General features: G+C 41.8%; 1 protein-coding gene across 1 annotated transcript; it reads right to left on the bottom strand.

The window, feature by feature from the left end:
• Positions 1 to 13188: 13188 nt before the first annotated feature.
• LOC116353278 (G-protein coupled receptor 4-like) lies at positions 13189 to 14944 on the bottom strand. Its single transcript, XM_031787558.1, has one exon. It carries the CDS (start codon positions 14713 to 14715, stop codon positions 13735 to 13737), a length of 981 nt encoding a protein of 326 aa, XP_031643418.1. The 5' UTR covers positions 14716 to 14944; the 3' UTR covers positions 13189 to 13734.
• Positions 14945 to 20120: the final 5176 nt, after the last annotated feature.

The following is a 20120-nucleotide window of genomic DNA, read 5'->3' as shown; positions in this document are numbered from 1 at the left end:
AGCAGAGACGGGCCGTCACACATCCATACTGATGATAGTATCTTCTGACCAGGAGAGTTTTGTTGAACACCACCGCGTCAACCTTTGGTTCAGACACTGCATCGAGAGTAAAAAGATGAGTGGGTTGTGATCAGTATATACAACTAGAGGCACTACACCCGTACCCGCATTGAAGTGGTGGAGAGCCCAGATCAGGGCAAGAGCCTCCTTCTCCGCCACAGAGTAATGTAGCTGATAACTGTTGCACTTATTGGATTAGTACGCCACAGGATGCTCAATTTCCTGGCTCTGACTGCAGCAGAACCGCCCCGGCCCCCAGCTGCAGTATAGGTTGCTGCGGAGCGGCCAACACAGGAGCAGTACTGAGAAGAGTTAACATCCTTTAGGGACTGTTGACATAATGGAGTCCAAACAAAAACAGAAGCAGTGTCAACCACAGGAGAGGGGAAAAACATACAAATGGAGCTTCCAAGACCTATTACAAGCTCAACCGTAGTCTTCATGCAGTTTCTGGCGGTGGGTATTTATGCACTTCAGCCCATTGTCACTGAAAAAGCTCCCAGCAAGCGGATTAATATGAGCCATGGATGTGTTCCCGAGACAACTGTTCCAGCCACAGTCACCACACATAGAGCTAACACTGCCCAACGTGTTGTAAGGGACACACGTCGCTAACCCTACCAGGAGAGAAGAGTCCAGGTAGCCAATCCACACTACCCCAAATCTCACTGCTAACACTGCACAAACACTAACCTGATGTCCCAACAATGAGCAAAACAGGATCTTCAACCGGAACAGGGAATGGAGATGAACTGCATTCCTTTCTCCACTGCAGCACAAACCAGCACTACTTCAACACCAACCACAGGCATGTAACTTAAGTAGCAACAGGCAGTATCCAAATCTCATAAATACATACTGAGGTGCATGTACAAAGTAACTCCAAATCAATAAAACTCACAACATAACCCCATAGACAAAAGGGTTAGCCAAGCAATAATCACAGAGCACTTTACTTTGAAATACCACCTTAAAACCAGTCAGCAAATGCTACCAAACAAATGAAATTCCAGGGAGTAACTCCAGAGATCCCAGATGAGGCCCCATTTATTACAACCTGGCTCAAGATTGTAACAAACAATGGGAAAACACACTAAAGAGTAAAGGAATTACAAATCATTAATTTTTTCCATAAATAAAGTAAACACTCGCAACAATCAGATGAGACATGAAGGTCAGTAAATTAAGCATCAACTGCCAAAGGTATGCATGGAGAGAGGAATCTCTTGCTGAATGGGGAAACAGTGGCTTTTTGCCACTGCTGAGTTTTCACAGGTGTGACACATCAGCACTGACGACTCTCCCAGCTCCGCCCACCAATCTCCTGCAGGAAGTAAGCACAGCAAAACCAAGGAGACAGAGCAGAGAGGGGCCGTCACACATCCATACTGATGATAGTATCTTCTGACCAGGAGAGTTTTGTTGAACGTTAAAATGCATCATTTGCAGTACGATTTTGGAAACACATCTTTCATATCAGCGAAAGAACAAAAACGTAAATTACTACACACCTTTTGTAGGGTTAGGGTTAGTGTTCCCAAACAGCCATATCTCCATGTTACAGTGCATGTTTATGAATGACAGATGGAAGACAGAGGTGGCCACCTGTGCTTATTAGCTATCTAGCGTGCGTCAAACACCTGTGTGTAAAGGGTAACTGGGGAGGAAGAGCAAACTGCTACAGTAAGTATCTTTTTCATTTGAAAGATTATTTCTCTCTGATATGAAATATATGGGGCATATCAGCATCTGTTTCAAAAACCCTTTCGCAAGTGATGATTATTTGCGTTTCTAAAGGCTAAAACACAGAGTCAGAATTGCAGTTCACACACAGCCAACCATGGGTGACACTAACCTCTGAAAACCCGGATGGAGAAGGGTTTTCAAGAGCTAGTCATCATCTACAGTTCCTTCAGAAATTATTCACATCGCTTGGCCTTTTCTGCAATTTGTTGTGCTCCAGTCTGAAATTATGGATTGAATTGCGATTTCATTTTTTTTTGTTTTAATTGTCACTGACTTTACTTAGACATAATACCCAATAATGTAAATATGTATTTTTTTAAAACATTTTTTACAAATGGATTAAAAATGAAAAGCTGAAATGTCTTAAATCAATAAGTATTCAACCCCTCTGTTATGGCAAGCCTAAATAAGTTCAGGAGAATAAATGTGCTTAACAAGTAACATAATAAGTTGCATGGACTCACTCTGTGTTCAGTAGTAGTATTTGACATGCCTTTTTAATGACTACCTCATCTCTGTACCCCACACATACAATTATCTGAAAGGTCCCTCGGTCGAGCACTGCATTTTTAACAGAGATTCAACCAAAAAGACCAGGGAGGTTTTCTAATGCCTCTCAAAGAAAGGCACCTATTGGTAAAAGTGGACATTGAATATTCCTTTGAGCATGGTGAAGTTACACTTTGAATGGTGTATCAATACATCCCATCACAACTAAGATACAGGTGTCCTTCCTAATTCAATTGCTGGAGAGGAAGGAAACCTCTCAGGGATTTCACAATGAGGCCTTTAAAATAGTTACTGAGTTGAATGGCTGTGTTTAGAAGAAAAATGATGATGGATAAACAACATTGTAATTACTCCACAATACTAACCTTATTGACAGAGTGAAAGGAAGCCTATATAGAACAAAACAAATCCAAAACATGCATGCTGTTTACAACAAGTAATACTACAAAAAATGACTTTTGTCCTGAATACAAAGTGTTATGTTTGGGCAAAATCCAAAACAACACATTACTGAGGACCACTCTTCATATTTTCAAGCATAGTGGTGGCTGCATCATGTTATGAGTATGCTTGTAATCGTTAAGGACTGGGAGTTTTTCAGGATAAATAATAAAAGTAATGGAGCTAAGCTGAGGAAAGGAAAACCTGCTTCAGTCTGCTTTTCACAACACACTAGGAGATGAATCCACCTTTCAGCAGGACGGTAATCTAAAACACAAGGCCAAATCTACACTGGAGTTGCATACCAAGAAGACAGTGAATGTTAGTGGCCGAGTTACAGTTTTGACTTAAATCTGCTTGAAAATCTATGGTATGACCTGAAAATGGTTGTCTAGCAATAATCAACAACCAATTTGACAGAGCTTGAAGAATTTTGAAAAGAATAATGTGCAAATGTTGCACAATCAAGGTGTGGAAAGCTCTTAGAGACTTGGCCAGAAAGACTTACAGCTGCAATCGCTGCCAAAGACGATTGGCTCAGATTGAATACTTAACTAATGAAGAGAGTGTTATTTTTCATGAATCTTTTTACAAAATGTTAAAAATGTTCTTCCACCGACATTAGTATTTTGTGTAGATCGTTGACAAAAAATGGACAATTCCACCCAGCTTATCAGTCCCCTTCTCACCCATCCATCTCTTGTGTATCCCTTTATATCCCCCCAATGGGCATGAAAACAGAGAAAGTATGTGTGGGGTTTTAGCTGAGATTGTTCTTTACAGAGTCAAGTACAGTGCCTTCAGAAAGTATTCAGACCTTTTGACTTTTTCCTCATTTGTTATGTTACAGCCTTATTCTAAAATTGATGAGGAAAAAACATTTAGTCAATCTACACACCATTCCCCATAATGACAAAGCAAAAACAGATTTTTCAAAATTTTGGTTCATTTATTAAAAATAAAAACCTGAAATATCACATTTACATAAGTATTCAAACCCTTTACGCAGTACTTTGTTGTAGCACCTATGGCAGTGATTACAGCCTTGAGTCTTCTTGGGTATGACGCTGCAAGCTTGGCACACCTGTATTTGTAGAGTTTGGATGGGGAGAGTTGCTTCACAGCTATTTTCAGGTGTCTCCAGAGATGTTCGATCGGGTTCAAGTCCGGGCTCTGGCTGTGTTGTCTTGGCTGTGTGCTTAGGGTCGTTGTCCCGTTGGAAGGTGAACCTTCGCCCACAGTCTGAGGTCCTTTATTGCTCTGGAGCAGGTTTTAATCAAAGATCACTCTGTACTTTGCTCCGTTCATCTGCCTTGATCCTGACTAGTCTGCCAGTCCCTGCTCCTGAACAACATCCCCACAGCATAATGCTGCCACCACTATGCTTCACGGTAGGGATGGTGCCAGGTTTCCTCCAGACGTGACGCTTGGCATTCAGAGAATGTTGTTTCTCATGGTCTGAGAGTCTTTAGGTGCCTTTTGGCAAACTCCAAGAGGGCTGTCATGTGCCTTTTATTGAGGAGTGGCTTCCATCTGGCCGCACTATCATAAAGGCCTGATTGGTAGAGTGCTGCAGAGATGGTTGCCCTCCTGGAAGGTTCTCCCATCTCCACAGAAACTTTAGAGCTCTGTCAGAGTGACCACGGGTTCTTTGTCACCTCCCTGACCAAGACCCTTCTCCCCTTTTTGCTCAGTTTGGCCAGGCGGGGGCTCTAGGAAGAGTCATGGTGGTTCCAAACCTCTTCCATTTAAGAATGATGGAGGCCACTGTGTTCTTGGGGACCTTCACTGCTGCAGACATTTGTTGGTATCCTTCCCCAGATCTGTGCCTCGACGCAATCCTGTCTAGGGTCTCTACAGAAAATTCCTTTTACATCATGGATTCGTTTTTGCTCTGACTTGCACTGTTAACTGTGGGATCTTACATATTTACAGGTGTGTGCCTTTCCAAATCATGTCCAATCAATTTAATTTACCGCAGGTGGACTCCAATCAAGTTGTCGAAACATCCCAAGGATGATCAATGGAAACAGGAGGCACCTGTCTCATAGTCTCATAGTCTCATAGGGTCTGAATACTTATGTAAATAAGGTATTTCTGTTTTCGCTTTGTCATTATGGAGTATTGTGTGTAGATTAATGAAGTAAAGTGTTTGTTTAATCCATTTTAAAATGGGGCTCTAACTTAAGAAAATGTGGAAAAAGTCAAGCGGTCTGAATACTTTCCGAATGCACTGTATGTGCAATGTACTTTATATCAAGTAGCCAGCAAAACAACAATATTTTGGCTATTGACCACAGCTGACACCATCATAGCAAACTTAATGAGGCATGGTACTGGCAGGTAAACTCATCGCCACTGAGGAGCTCTCAATAGTCCAGTGAAGGTTATTCTACCATTACATTCCTGTCGACTAGGCCTATATGTCAATACTAACAATGTGTAGCATGAGCTAATGCAGTCGTATGTCTATTTCTCCTATGACGCAATGCCAGGTACCCTTTATGAGGCAAGATGATCTGTCACCTTGGCAAATGGAAAATATTCTACCTATCTAACTAACCAACCGCAAGTAGTATGAACCCGCCTGCCATGAACATAGCCAACCGCCTGCAATATTAATGCACTGCCGGGTAGCTTCGCTGAGGCAGGATGAGCTGTCATCTTGGTATATGATATTCTACCAATGCAACGTAGATAGCTACTGGATCATAGGGCTGACACAACCATGATCATATAGCAATACTGCAGGAATTGAGGTAGGCGCCACAATCTCTGAATCAATCAAATGTAATGTTGTAGCAGCAGAGCATCATGGGCCCATGATCTTGAGGGTGAAGTAGTAGATGGATGGGACGCTATTCCTCCTGAGGTCTCAACCACAATTTCAGTCTTTGCCCAAACCCACATTTTCCAAAAATGCATTCAGGTGAGAAGTTGTGCGTGGGGGAATTGCTCATAGATATTCATTTTGGGGGTGGGTAAACACAGTTGTACCTGATCCCAACACGTTCTCACTAAAGCATACTTACCAGAGGTCCACTGGCACACTCTGATAATAAAATGATGAGCTTCACAAGAAAATATGGCTCTGGACAGTTAGCTCACAGTGGTAAGGTGGACATCTACTGTCACTTGGGTGTAATTTCGAATCCCACTTGGGGCGCAAAACAAATCTACACATGGTTAATATTCACACACAGTATACATTCTTGTTGCGGCAGGGTGACTTTAACTGGTCTATTTGATCATACGTAAACAATGCTTTCTGTAGTAGCTACACAAAGTCATCTGGCATATGTTTCTGCTGTTTTGGGAGATTGGTATAGCTAGAGAATGGGAGGAAGAGGTGCAGTAAAAGTGCTGGGAACACAGGAAGGATGAATGATTAAGAGAGGTGAGAGGGAGTGTTCCTCTGAGACTGAGCCTGGAGCAATGATTAGCCTAGTGCTGGGTAGAGCCGAGTAGAGCTGGGAGGATTGCTGAGGGACCTGCCTGTCACGCTGTCTGGCAGGCATGGAGAGGAAAGATACAAGCTGAACCCACATAAACCTGATTTTTATCAAATGAACAACAAATGATGTATTTTGGACAAATGTGGATGTGCAGAAAAGAGGCAGATAGGGATAGTGCAGTTTTTCTGCCAAAGGTAAATGCTTTTATTTTCATAATAAATAATAAATAGGTACTGAAAGAACTTATAATATTTACAAAATAATAAACAGGACAAAGAGCAACATAGGTCAATGCTCTGACAGGCTAACACATGCCTATAATTCCTGATAACAATTTGCATGCACAAGCATAGTATAGCCATGACCCCATGACTGGTCAATCACAACAGGGAATGAGGGGGTTTAAATACATTTTACCAACAATGCATTTCACCATGGAACATTCCATTCCTACACAAATGACCAATTAACTTCAAAATCAGCATTCTGACAATATCAATATATGTAGACAGTAAATATAGGCTACATATTACCAATAGCAAACACTTCAGTCAAGCTCATAAAACCATGCCTTAAGTTACACATTTTAATTTAATTTAGTTACTCAATTATCCTCCCCCGGGACAATCAATAGGTTGGCATGAACCACAACAAAGTCAAAACATGGCGCTCTCTTGTAGTCTATCTCACTTTGACTGACAACATCTCCATCCAGGAGCAACCTCAATACAATTATGAGGATAAACAAAGTATGTATTTACATTTCTTTAGCTTAACTCTTAATCACGAACACCTTAATCACGAGCATACTGTTAATCAACAAATGCATGAAGGAAAGGTAAAATAGCATGGATAAGTACGGCTTGAGCTGTAGACAAAATGTTTGGCGACAAAACGGGAAAAAAAGGAATCGGTGTGCACGACCAATGAATTATGGGTGTGTGTGTGTATTGGGAAAGTACATACAACTGTAGTCTACCAGACACTTTTATATACAAACCTATGAGATAACTTACACAAACAAAAAAGAACAGGAACTGCCTCTGCAATGACAAAGGACACTGTTAATAGGCTAAGTCAGCCAACCAAAGCTAAAAGCAATTCTGTCAGGTGGTAGGCCTCTTCTTGGTGCACTTTCATTTCCCAACCCAATTTAAGAGGGCAAAGACAACTCCAAGGGCAACAACACAAATAGAGCTCTTAATACAACTCAAGGAAAGTGAAGATAGCTAATGATTGCAGCTAATTAACCAAGTGATGGAAATTACCAAACAAATCCTTGTAAATATTCTGTTAATGTTCCATGTTTAATGTTCAATACCAAGTTCTTATTTAGAGCAAAACTAAGTTATCACTCCTATTTAAATGTTTATTAGTAGGAAATTATTTTAGTTTGGGCATCTAGTCACTTCTCAAATAGAAACCAATGCACACTGTACAGAAGCCTGCCAATACAACTACACTATGGGTATTTTTATGTGTTTGTATTACAGCAAGCTGAGAGATAGGGGGAGTGACTGTTTTAGTCTGGCTCCAGTGTGTAGTGGCTGCACATATAGAACAGAAGAGGGTGCCAAATACATTGAAACAAAAATGAGATCCCACTGCTTTCTGATTGAGAGTGACAAATATGGACTCATGCTTTGTCAAGAAGACACATACTATGTTGCGGTTTCGATCATTTGTGCCAGGAAATCATTACTAAGACATGATTTTCTGATAGCAATCACATTACCCTTGACGTGTAAACTCTAACATAGCCTATTAGATAGAAAAGTAACTCCAAAACACATTTTCGCTAATAGCAGCTGTTAGCCATGTGTACTTGCTGAGACTGGTACTAGCGGGTGCTTTTTCAAAGCCTATGTCAAATCCTCCAGTAAGTGTAATTAGCTTAAATTAGTGTCATTTGTTCAATATTAGGAGTTGTAAAATACAGCGGACAACATTAGAAAGATGTTCTCCTCTTTTCTACTGTAATTAAAAATGTATTTATTCTGTTGTTGCTAGCGATATTCATGTATATATTGATATTTTCGCGCACCTGCTGCAGTACCTCAGGGGTCCGCGGATCCCCGGTTGAATACACCTGAAATATACCAATAGCACACAAAAATAGACCTTGACCACTTTACTACATCAGCATTGTTATTTGATAAAATCTAATCAAATGAAAGTTTAACTGTCCACCTTCATGCAGTCCCAGTATTTGCGCTATATCATGTTAGAAATGTAACAATGACTGAACAGCAGCATCTAAACTGAGGTATCTGAGACCATCAACTGGGCAGTAATGGGATTGTCTCTCTCCAATGTTCTGGTTTGAGGTTACATTACTACATTACACCACCTCCTGACCATTCCCCTTTCTCTTCTGCTGGAGGTAGTGTACCACCTGTGTGACATTTGCCTTGCCCAGCCTGGTGATGAAACAGTAGAGGAAGGGGTCAGCCACGCTGTTGAGTGCTGATATCGCCATACTGACCTTATAGGGCAGGAAGAGCCAGGAGGGGCTCCCACAGTGCTCCAGCAGCCCCCGCAAGAGCATCATAATGTGGATGGGTCCAAAGCAGAGCCCCAGGGTGAGCAGCACCATCACCAGGAGTTGGGACACATGTCTCCTCTCCTACTCCTCCGTGGCCTGGTTGGCACGTACTGCCAAACAGATCCCCCGACAGCAGAACGACACCAGCAGGACAGGAAACAGGAAACCCAGGACGAAACGAGCCACACTGACCTGTAGCAGACTGTCCCTCAAGGGGAACACGTCTAAACACATGGCTCTCTGCTCATCTGAGTTGTACGAGTCGGTCCAGATGATGGTGGAGGCATTGAAGGAGACCACCAGCACCCAGATAGCCACACTGATCATCACGGCCGTGTCAAGCCTCCTCAGGATGGGGTACTTTAGCAGGTGGACCACAGCCAGGTAATGGTTCAGAGCAATACAGCAAAGCAGCCCATTGCTGGTGTAGAAGTTAGTAAAGAGGATTATGACGGAGAGAATGCACATTGCATCCCAGTGAAACCAGACACCATGCCACATAAAGTCCACCCAAAGAGACAGTCCCACAGTGAATAGGAGGTCAGACAGGGCCAGGTTAAACAGATAGATGCCCAGGGTGTTCCTCTTTCTGATGTGCTGCCAGTAAACATAGAGGAAAAAGGAGTTAGAGGGAATCCCGATGATAATGATGACCAGGTACATAAAGAGAAAGGGCCACCTCTCTTTGGGGTAGTCAGCTGGAATTCTCCATCCCAACTGTGGAGTTCATGGCCCCTCACCTTTCGGGAAACAAAGCAATACAACACAACATGACTCGATTTCTGAAGTATAGCAAAGATAATTTCAAGACTGCATCATTTAAACATGAAACATCCACTTATTAGTAAACATCCACTTATTGGATATCTTGCCAAAGTAACGCACAGTAAGTACCATATCAAGTACAGTCAGATCCCAAACTATTGGTACCCTTGATAAAGATGAGCAAAAAAGACTGTCTAAAGGTGTAATGGAGCCATTTTTATCTTAATACCAAATAATGTCTGGGTAAAAATGAAGTACCTTAGTGTAATTATTTGAAATTAAAATGATCAACAAGAAACAAAAATGGCATCTATATATAAAGATTAATTTCTCAAGCAAGAATTTTGCTAGGACTGTCCGGGAATGGTCTGAGCGGGGTGGGGAAAACTGAAAACTAGCTGTTATTGGCAGAGATGTTTGGAACTCTTTCTTATTGGTCTGTTAACTAATTTCAGGCAGTCTTTTTCAGGCAGCCTCATAATGTAGAAATATGTCTATAAAACACAGGAAGTGGCACAGCGGTCTAAGGCACTGCATCTCGGTGTCCTGTGTGAATTTAAGTGTGCTCTCTCTAATTCTCTCTTTCTCTCTTTCTTTCTCTCTCTCGGAGGACCTGAGCCCTAGGACCATGCCTCAGGACTACCTGACATGATGACTCCTTGCTGTCCCCAGTCCACCTGGCTGTGCTGCTGCTCCAGTTTCAACTGTTCTGCCTTATTATTATTGGACCATGCTGGTCATTTATGAACATTTGAACATCTTGGCCATGTTCTGTTATAATCTCCACCCGGCACAGCGAGAAGAGGACTGGCCACCCCACATAGCAGTCCGAACAGGCCCCCATTAACATCGACAGGGCTGTAGTGGATCGGGTCGAGAGTTTCAAGATCCCTGGTGTCCTCATCAACAACAAACTGTCATGGTCCAAACATACCAAGACAGTCGTGAAGAGTCCACGACAAAACCTTTTCCCCATCAGGAGACTGAAAAGATTTGACATGGGTCCCCAGATCCTCAAAAGGGTCTATAGCTGCACCATCAAGAGCATCCTGACCTGTTGCATCACCGCTTGGTATGGCAACTGCTTGGCATCTGACTGTAAGGCGCTACAGAGGGTAGTGTGAACAGCCCAGTACATCACTGGTGCCAAGCTTTCTGCCATCCAGGACCTATATAATTGGCGGTGTCAAAGGAAATCCCATAAAATTGTCGGAGACTCCAGTCACCCAAGTTATAGACTGTTTTCTCTGCTATCGCACGGCAAGCGGTTCTGGAGAGCCAAGTCTAGGACCAAAAGGCTCCTCAACAGCTTCTACCCCCAAGCCATAAGACTGCTGAACAACTAATAAAATCGCCTCCGGACAATTTACAATGTACCCACGCCCTCTATTGTACTCTGCTGATACTCACTGTTTATTATCTATGCATAGTCACTTCACCCCCACCTACATGTAAAAATTACCTCAACTAACCTGTACACACTGACTCGGTAGCGGTGCCACCTGTAATAGCCTCGTTATTCTTATTGTGTTACTTTTTTATTGTTACTTTATATTTTAGTCTACTTGGTAAATGTTTTCTTAACCAACATAGCAGTTCAAGAAGAGTTAAGGGCTTGCAATCTACTGTAGAGAGAGCTTGCAGAGTTCTGTTATACTATCCAGGTCTATGCCCAAACAGTTTTAGCTTCTACTTTTAAAAATCCATCTCTCCAGAAATAAGTCCCTCGAGGTTGCCGCTTGTTATAGACCCCCCCAGCACCCAGCTGTGACCTGGGCACCATATGTGAATTGATTGCCCCCCATCTATTGTCAGAATTGGTACTGTTAGGTGGCCTAAACGGGGATATGCTTAACACCCCGGCCATCCTACAATCTAAGCTAGATGCCCTCAATCTCACACAAATGATCAAGGAACCTACCAGGTACAACCCAAAATCTGTAAACATGGGCATCCTCATAGATATCATCCTGACCAACTTGTCCTCAAAATACACCTCTGCTATCTTCAACCTGGATCTCAGTGATCACTCCCTCATTGCCTGCGTCCGTTATGGGTCAGCGGTCAAACGACCTCCACTCATCACTGTCAAACGCTCCCTAAAACAAGCCCGGGTATCCAGGAAGGGTATTGACCTCATCCTGTCAGTAGAGGATGCCTGGTGTTCTTTTAAGTTCTTTCCTCAACATCATAAATAAGCATGCCCCTTTCAGAAAATGTAGAACTAAGACCAGACATAGCCCTTGTTTCACTCCAGACTTGACTGCCCTTACCAGCACAAAAACATCCTGTGGCGTACTGCACTAGCATCGAATAGTCCCCGCGATATGCAACTTTTCAGGGAAGTCAGGAACCAATACACTCAGTCAGTTAGGAAAGCAAAGGCAAGCTTTTTCTAACAGAAATTTGCACCCTGCAGCATTAATTCCTAAACATTTTGGGACACTGTGAAGTCCCACCTACTCTGTTGTATTTGGCGCATGTGACAAATAACATTTGAATTTCATTTGTATTAATTTGTAAAAATTCCATGTTGACATTATAGGGCAGGGATCATCAACTGGATTCAGCTACTGGACATTTTTTTCTTCTTCAGTGGGTGGTTGGGGGGCCGTAACGGGCAGGTAGACTAGGAGTGAAAAGCATTGGGCCAGTAATCGAAAGGTCAATGATTCAAATCCCCGAGTCAACTACGTGAAAAATCTTTAGATGTGCCCTTGAACATGGCACTCTAATTGCTCATGTACATTGCTCTGGATAAGACCGTTTACTAAATGACTGAAATGTATAATGTAAACATAATTACAAAACATATGTATATTGCAAATTGACCGCAAGAAGCCCAAACAGACATAGTATAATGTTTGACTAAAACATTTAAAACCTTGCTTACATTTGGATACGGTCACGTCTCGCTATTATGCGTGGGAATACTTGAACAGATTTCTTAAATTAATACTTGGAGCTGAATTCCTGGTGTTTTTACAGTCTTTAATATCTAACAATAAAAAAAAGTGAATCAATTATTATTTGGGGAACCCTGTTATGGGGTATTGTGTGTAGGCCAGTGACACAAACTCTCAATTGAATCCATTTTAAATTCAGGTTGTAAAACAAAATTCAAAAGGCACTCGCACATCTAAGCAATCTCTTTGCAGGTGAATGGCAACAGTTCAACAAGATGAAGGAAAAAGGAAACTGCTCACTGCTCTTGGTTGTAACACAACAAAATGTGGAAAAAGTCCAGGAGTGTGAATACTTTCTGAAGGCACTGTACTTACAGGTAACTGCCAAAATAAAGGAAACGCTTGAGTAAATGAGGGACACAAAGGAAATTGAAAGCAGGTGCTTCCACACAGGTGTAGTTGCTGAGTTAATTAAGCAATTAACATCCCATCATGCTTAGGGTCAAGTATAAAAATGCCCAGTTGCTCCATATTTTGGCTAGAAGAGATCTATGACTTTGAAAGAGTGGTCTCAAAGAATCATAGGGGGTTTAAAGTGTGTGTGTGTGTGTGTGTGTGTGTGTGTGTGTGTGTGTGTGTGTGTGTGTGTGTGTGTGTGTGTGTGTGTGTGTGTGTGTGTGTGTGTGTGTGTGTGTGTGTGTGAAACCAGATCTCAACCCAATTTTGCAGCAGTGCCTGAGACAGTGTTTTCCTCCATCATTAACAAAACACCAAATGATGGAGTTTGTCGTGGAAAAATACTTGCAGAATCTATGCCAAGGCACATTGAAGCTGTTCTGGCGGCTCGTGGTGGCCCAATGCCTTACAGGTTATGTTGGTTTTCTTTTCTTTTGGCAATTACCTGTTGGTTGTCCATATAAAATAGTTGTAGGATATAGGATACCATAACTTTATCAGATACTATTCAGGCATTGTACCTTCACAGAAATATGTGTTAGGGTCTGAATATAAATTTGCATAGAAAACATTTTAACAAGATTATACAGTAGTGAATTGTTAAACAGCAGTACTATACTAGCCTCACAAAGGAACCATTTGAATATATTGCAAATAAGGTTAGTTACAGTACTCTATAATGGAGCCTACTGTCTACTAACAATGTAACGTCACTCACACAAGAGCAGCTAGTTACAGGTCCCAATTCATATTTTTTTCTTCTAACAAGCATTGTAGCATAAAGCAAGTTTGACATGACATTTTCACAGTAAAATACTTTTAGTGGATTTATCATGAATAATTTCTTAGCTTATGTAATTGTGTAAATAGTTTTGCACTTCTTTAACTGACTGCTGCATCTATTGCATCTTTGCAGCACTTTAGTCATCTCGTTCTTGGCACTCTGACTGATGAGACAGTAGAAAATAGGGTCCAGCATGCTGTTGAGTGTCGTCCAGGCAACCAGCACCATGTATGGGTCCCTGAGCTTCACTGCCATGCTACATTCCCCTGGTTCCAGCACCCCTCTGAGGAACATAACAGCCTGGAAGGGGGCGAAGGCCACTACATATGTCAGCAGGAGGAGCAGCAACAGGAGGCTGACTTTCCTCCGCTCCCGGGCCAGCAAGGAGGTACTGTCGCGGAGTGCCAAAACAATCTGATGGAAGCAGAAGGTCATGATGAGAAGGGGGAGCAGGAACCCCAGAACCACCCTGGTCAGAGCAACGTGGGCGTCCGCCTGGGCCATGGGCATACCCTCCTTACACAGCCGCCTGGCGGAGAAGTCCTGCAGGGCCCCCTTTTGGTGAAGAAGATAGATGTGGATAGACAGTTCTACACACCACAATGCAGCGCAAACTGCCACTGCAGTACGCACCTGCCGCACCCAGTTGAAGTAGAGAGGATAGACCACGGCCAGGTAGCGATCCACTGAGATGCAGCAGAGGAGACCAGACCCGATGTAGAAGCTGTTGTACATCACCACAGACACCAGGCTACAGAAGGTGTCCCCTACGGGCCGACCCAGGGCCAGCTCGATCCATACGGGCAGGGAGACCGTATAGAGGAGGTCTGAGATGGACAGATTCACCAGGTACACGGCCAAGTTGTTTCCTTTCCTCATTAACACCCAGGCCACATACAGAGACAGGCAGTTAGCCGGGAAGCCCATGATGAAGAAGAGGGAGTAGGCTGCTAGGTACATGTGCCCGTCCACCCAGTCATTTTTGATGCAGGCAGAGTCAGACAGGTTAGAATTGGTCTGATTGAGTGGTACTGCAGTTGGGTCCATCTTTGCCCTCGCTTAGTTGGATGTCTCTGGGTGCTCTGCGTTGTTGTCACCTATTGTATTCCTATGGTTCAATGAGAAAAATGGATGTTGGGATGCCCTGGTTAAAAGCATTGGGCCAGTATCCGAAAGGTTGCTGATTAAAATCCTTGAGCTAGCAAGGTGGAAAAATGTGCTGTTCTTCCCAGTTAACCCCCTACAACAACTGCTCTCCTGGCACCGATTTAAATGGATGTCGATTCAGAGGGATTGGGTTAAATGTGGAAGGCACATTTCGGTTGAATGCATTTAGTTGTGCAGCTGACTAGGCGTACCCTTTTCCCTTTCTTGTATTCCATGCAAATTATACTCATGCAAATACATTTTCTGGAACTGATGGAGCTGTTGTGAGAATGGCTCTACTGGTGTTTTCAGGATTGTCACTAGTTAACACAGCCATATTGTTAAAATTGGCTATATTCAGTGTGGTTTAAGGTTAGGGTTAAGTTTCAAATCAGATTTTAAGAGGAGAAATTGTAGAAATAGACAGGGTTTATGACTTTGTGGCTATGGTAACTAGTGATGAACAGCCTAGATATTTGGTTATCAATAACAAAATTGCCATTAAATTGTATTTCTAAATTTAGGATATTGATACTACTAAATGACAATTTAGATTCCGTTGCTAAGCTTTTTCATCAACCTGTCACCTTTTCTTTATATGCCAATTGGTCCAGCACCAATCATCAGACAATTCTAGGTCCAAGAGGCTTCTAAACAGCTTCTACCCCCAAGCCATAAGACTACTGAACATCTATTCAAATGGCTACCCAGACTATTCACATTGCCCCCCCCTCCTCTCTCCACACCACTGCCACTCTCTGTTGTCATCTATGCATAGTCACTTTAATTAACTCTACCTATATGTACATACTACCTCAACTAACCAGTGCCCCCACACATTGACTCTGTACCGGTACCCTCCTGTATATGTTGTTGTTTTCTTTACTGCTCCTCTTTAAATACTTGTTACTTTTATCTCTTATTCCTTTACGTATTTTTTGGAACTGCACTGTCGGTTAGGGGCTCACAAGTAAGCATTTCAATGTAAGGTCTACACCTGTTGTATTCATCATTTCACTGTAAGGTATTCTATTGTATTCGGCGCATGTGACTAATAAGATTTGATTTGAATTGCTTTCATTTTTGCTGTAATTCTCATTTCTTGAAAAGGCTTAAAATAAAGTTTAAAATCTAGGTCATAGTCCAAAACGGGGCCCAAGTCATGAAGGTAAAGCTGACAAACAAACAGCCTGCTACACACAGCTGCATCGACCCCACTGTTATGTCTCCTCTGTCAACATTTGATCACGTAAATTGTTACGCTGAGACCTTTAACACAGACTCACAGCAAGAGAGAAAAGGTTGGGTCCGTAACTTGTGGGCCTTGTATAATCACACGGACGCCTGTCCAACAGTAGACAATTTATTATTTTACGTTGGAGCAACAGACACATTTTTCTCTATTGGCATAGTTGGACCATGAAGGAGGATACTACTACCTAATTTCCTTCCTATAGCATTGGATTAAAATAGAAACAGCTTTCATTAGACATAATGGCAGATGTCACAAAGTGATGGGTTTGAGGACTGTTAACAAGGTTAAACTATCCTAAACAGGGATATTGTAGCTGTTGGGGCCCCAGATGGCTAATTACCCATGATGGTCCAGATTGCGGATAACTGAAATTGAAGAACTGACAACTCAGGACATACACTGAGCTAAATGTCTGACAGATCAGTTTTTTTTGATAGATGAACTGATATATGTTGTGGCTTATTTTCCACAAAATAAGTAAAACTAAAAGCCTGCAATATACAGTTTGGAGATGATGGTTAATTTTGGGTTGGTTGGGGATGCATTTGCTAGGAAGTTGACCTACTAGAGAGCCATAAAAATGCAAAGAACCAATGATTGGTGAATTGTGGGAGATGGAATTACATACAGAATCATTATAGAATCATTGAATAGGATCTCCGTGGGTGGTGTGGCATCTTGCTTAGCACCCTGTTGGAAATGGGGACTGAGACAACACTGATGATTGTAGAACTCATTTAGCAATTATGTCAACCCCTAACTTGATTTAAAATCCCACCTCAATGTCTTGTAAACTGAAAGGGAAGAGACGTGTGAGTTTTCTTGTAGACTATGTAGAGTATGTGGCAGATGTGGAGAGGACACATGCCTAATTTTTCCAAGTTCGTGTCAGATGTTATCAACAGTGGTCGACAGAGATTGAAATGATGATGATTTGGTGTATTTGGTAACATTGTTCTCCTGGATGTTTTTTTACTTTTGCTCTCACACTAATTGTTTACCTGCCAACTTTCTGGCTCCGTCATCGAAAATATTTGCTTAATGGTTTTCCTCATAATTCCCTCGTTCTTGTGGTGAAAGTCCAACGGGGGTATTACTGTGAATAATGTTTTGATTAGTATTTTACTTTATTTACATATTAGTTACAAACATGCATATTACCTGTGGACAGTGCCGATTTTAGCATGTAAATCTTGGCGGGATGTATGCCAGCAAAGTACCTGCACAACACAACACTGAACAATACATTAATTGCACTATAATGGTGACAAACGGTGCCCACAAACTGTTAGGGCCTACATGAATGTCACGCCCTGACCATAGTTTGCTTTGTATGTTTGTGTTTTGTTTGGTCAGGGTGTGATCTGAGTGGGCATTCTATGTTGTATGTCTAGTTTGTCTGTTTCTGTGTTTGGCCTGATATGGTTCTCAATCAGAGGCAGGTGTTAGTCATTGTCTCTGATTGGGAACCATATTTAGGTAGCCTTTTTTGGCATTGTGGGTTGTGGGTGATTGTCTATGTTAGTTGCTTGTGTCAGCACAGTTCGTATATAGCTTCACGGTCGTTGTTCATTTATTGTTTTGTTCAGTTTACTTTGTGTTTTCGTCATGCATTAAAGTGATGCATTCACACCACGCTGCTCTTTGGTCCGCTTCTTACGACAATCGTGACAATGAAGCTGTTCCAACATCTTACCATTGCTACAACTGGCTATCAGCAGAGCCTTGTCTGGCAGCGAAACAGTTCATTCAGCCTCATTTACTGCCTTTTAAAAAAACATGGCTGATATGGCTGACTTACTTAAACAAATGTGGTTTCTAATGATAATTGAGAAGTACAAACTGGCATAAGGGGACGACAAGCGCAGAAGAGGCAATATGTAGTTTTGATTAAGACAATGAGAGAGCTAGGATGGACGTAGTCAATATACCTATTTGTTTAGCACGTTTGAAATGGATTGTGACATAATTCAGAACATGGGCTGTTCATATAGTGTTCTCCCTGTACACCAAGTCAGAACCATAGGATAAATAAAGGGGGCATATAAGCAGACAATGAAAGCGCTTACAATATTCGATGTTGACATTTCTCTAAAATAGATTATAGGCTACTTGTGCACCACCAAGTTAGAACAGTAGGCTAAATTATGACAGGAAAAGGGACCAAATTATTAGGGTGAGGCACATGTGCTACTAACAGTTTACTACACAACATACACTTAGTATTACCTTCTTAGCTACAGTATACATATCTCCCTGGCATATTACATAATTTATGCAGCAGCATACAATACATTTTTGTGCTCACTTGAACAGGAAGGTGGTGCAGCGGTCTTTCGTGGTCAAATGTCATCAAAGTCTGGCATTCTCTGAATTTATGGTGCTTTCAAGACAACTGGAAACTCAGGAGAAAAAAAAAAGGTTGAATCATGATGACATCATTGATCTTCAGGTGGTAGCACTAGAATGAGGCCAGATTTACAATTCCGAGTTCAAAATGTATTTTGCCAGTCGGGGCTTTATTCTCGACTTCCCAGTTGTCTTGAACTCACTGAAGCCGAGTTAACAGTTGTTTTTGAGTGCGGCACAAATCATGCTTCATTGCCAGCATGGCCAATGCTGAATGTTTATCATTTTAAACTGGGATAGATCCCCCTAATCCCAAATTACCACACAGCCACTCCACTGAATAGCAGGCTAGTGATTGCTTTGCAAAGCTTGCAGTTAGCCACTGTCACTGATTCCTTCCAAACCACTCATTGTTGAATTTGTGATTTCCAACTTGTTGTGTAATGTTTATGTCCAATGGCCGATACGTTTTATCTATTATTTCTCTTCATTATTTATCTTCATTTGACAAGGATTAAAAAGGATTTGCCAGTAGATTGTCGACTTGAATCATGATGATGACTGCTAGCTTGCTAGCAAAGATTTTGAAAGTATGATGTTGACATGATCAGTCCAATCAAAGCTACTGTACATATAACGTGATTTGAAGTCATTTTATCTGTGGCCAATGACCTTGATCCTTCTTGGGTTGGCACTTCTAATGTACTGTAACTCTATGGCAGCACCCAAGGGGCTAGAATTTTCTAGCTCTACCCTTAGACTTGGCGGTGGCGTAGTGTCTCCATGAGTGACAAAACACTGAGCCTATCACAGCTCAATGCTCCGTTTTTTTTTGTTGGCTTTCCCCGCCACCACAGAAATCACTGACCCATTCTGAAACAGCTGTATTTTGGAGCTGCCTTACTCAAGAAAACAAAAAAGAGACCATGTTTGTATGCGGCTTTATTAACTCAATGTGTATATAAATACAGTGTATATATATGACATGTTTTTATGCCAAAATAACATGCAAAACAGGCTCAAAACATTTGGGGCAGAGCCTTGAATGACGGGTCACCACTGCCTGTGCACAATGACAAATGTCACAGCTCCTCTCAAAAAATGCAAGAAACACTCCATAAATGATTTTATAAGCCAAGATTTCACTAGGAATTTCTTAGTTTTTGCTCTAGAACCTGCATTCTCTCATGGTCAAAGATGTGACTGTTGAGCTAAGTATCCTGAAGTGAATGTCAAACAATGTTAGTCTCTAGCATTTATTTTTCTCTGTTAAATTCCCTCTGAGCTATCACATGAGAGCAGCACTGCGGATGAAAGAACTATGTGCTGGGCAGACGAGTGAATGGTGAACTCAACAATTATACATGGGTGGTTTGCAGTTCATAAATTGTATGTATATGTTTAAGCACACAAAATAGGAGAGTTGGTTTTCCAAGAGGTGACTTTTGGGTAACATTTTATTTGGATAGTCTGTAGAGCATCTACAAATAGACTAACTATCTACTAATACTAATCCTAATCCTAACCCTAACCCTAACCTTAACCCTGATCCTTATTCGTATTCTAACCCTAACTGTAATCTTAGCAAGCAGTTGCTTATCAACAAATTGTTGATAGTATGATTATCCAGACTATACAAATAAAGTGTGACCTGAAACAGTACTTTTGTTACTGTAAAGATGTTTTCATAGGCTATGGTGTA

Source organism: Oncorhynchus kisutch, linkage group LG14, assembly GCF_002021735.2.
Source record: "Oncorhynchus kisutch isolate 150728-3 linkage group LG14, Okis_V2, whole genome shotgun sequence".
NCBI lineage: Eukaryota > Metazoa > Chordata > Actinopteri > Salmoniformes > Salmonidae > Oncorhynchus > Oncorhynchus kisutch.
Note: the sequence above shows the minus strand (reverse complement) of the source record. Positions and strands in the feature narration are given on the sequence as shown.

Excerpts from the sequence above, each read along its gene's own strand:
- LOC116353278 (XM_031787558.1), bottom strand. The coding sequence starts at position 14,715 with ATGGACCCAACTGCAGTACCACTCAATCAGACCAATTCTAACCTGTCT.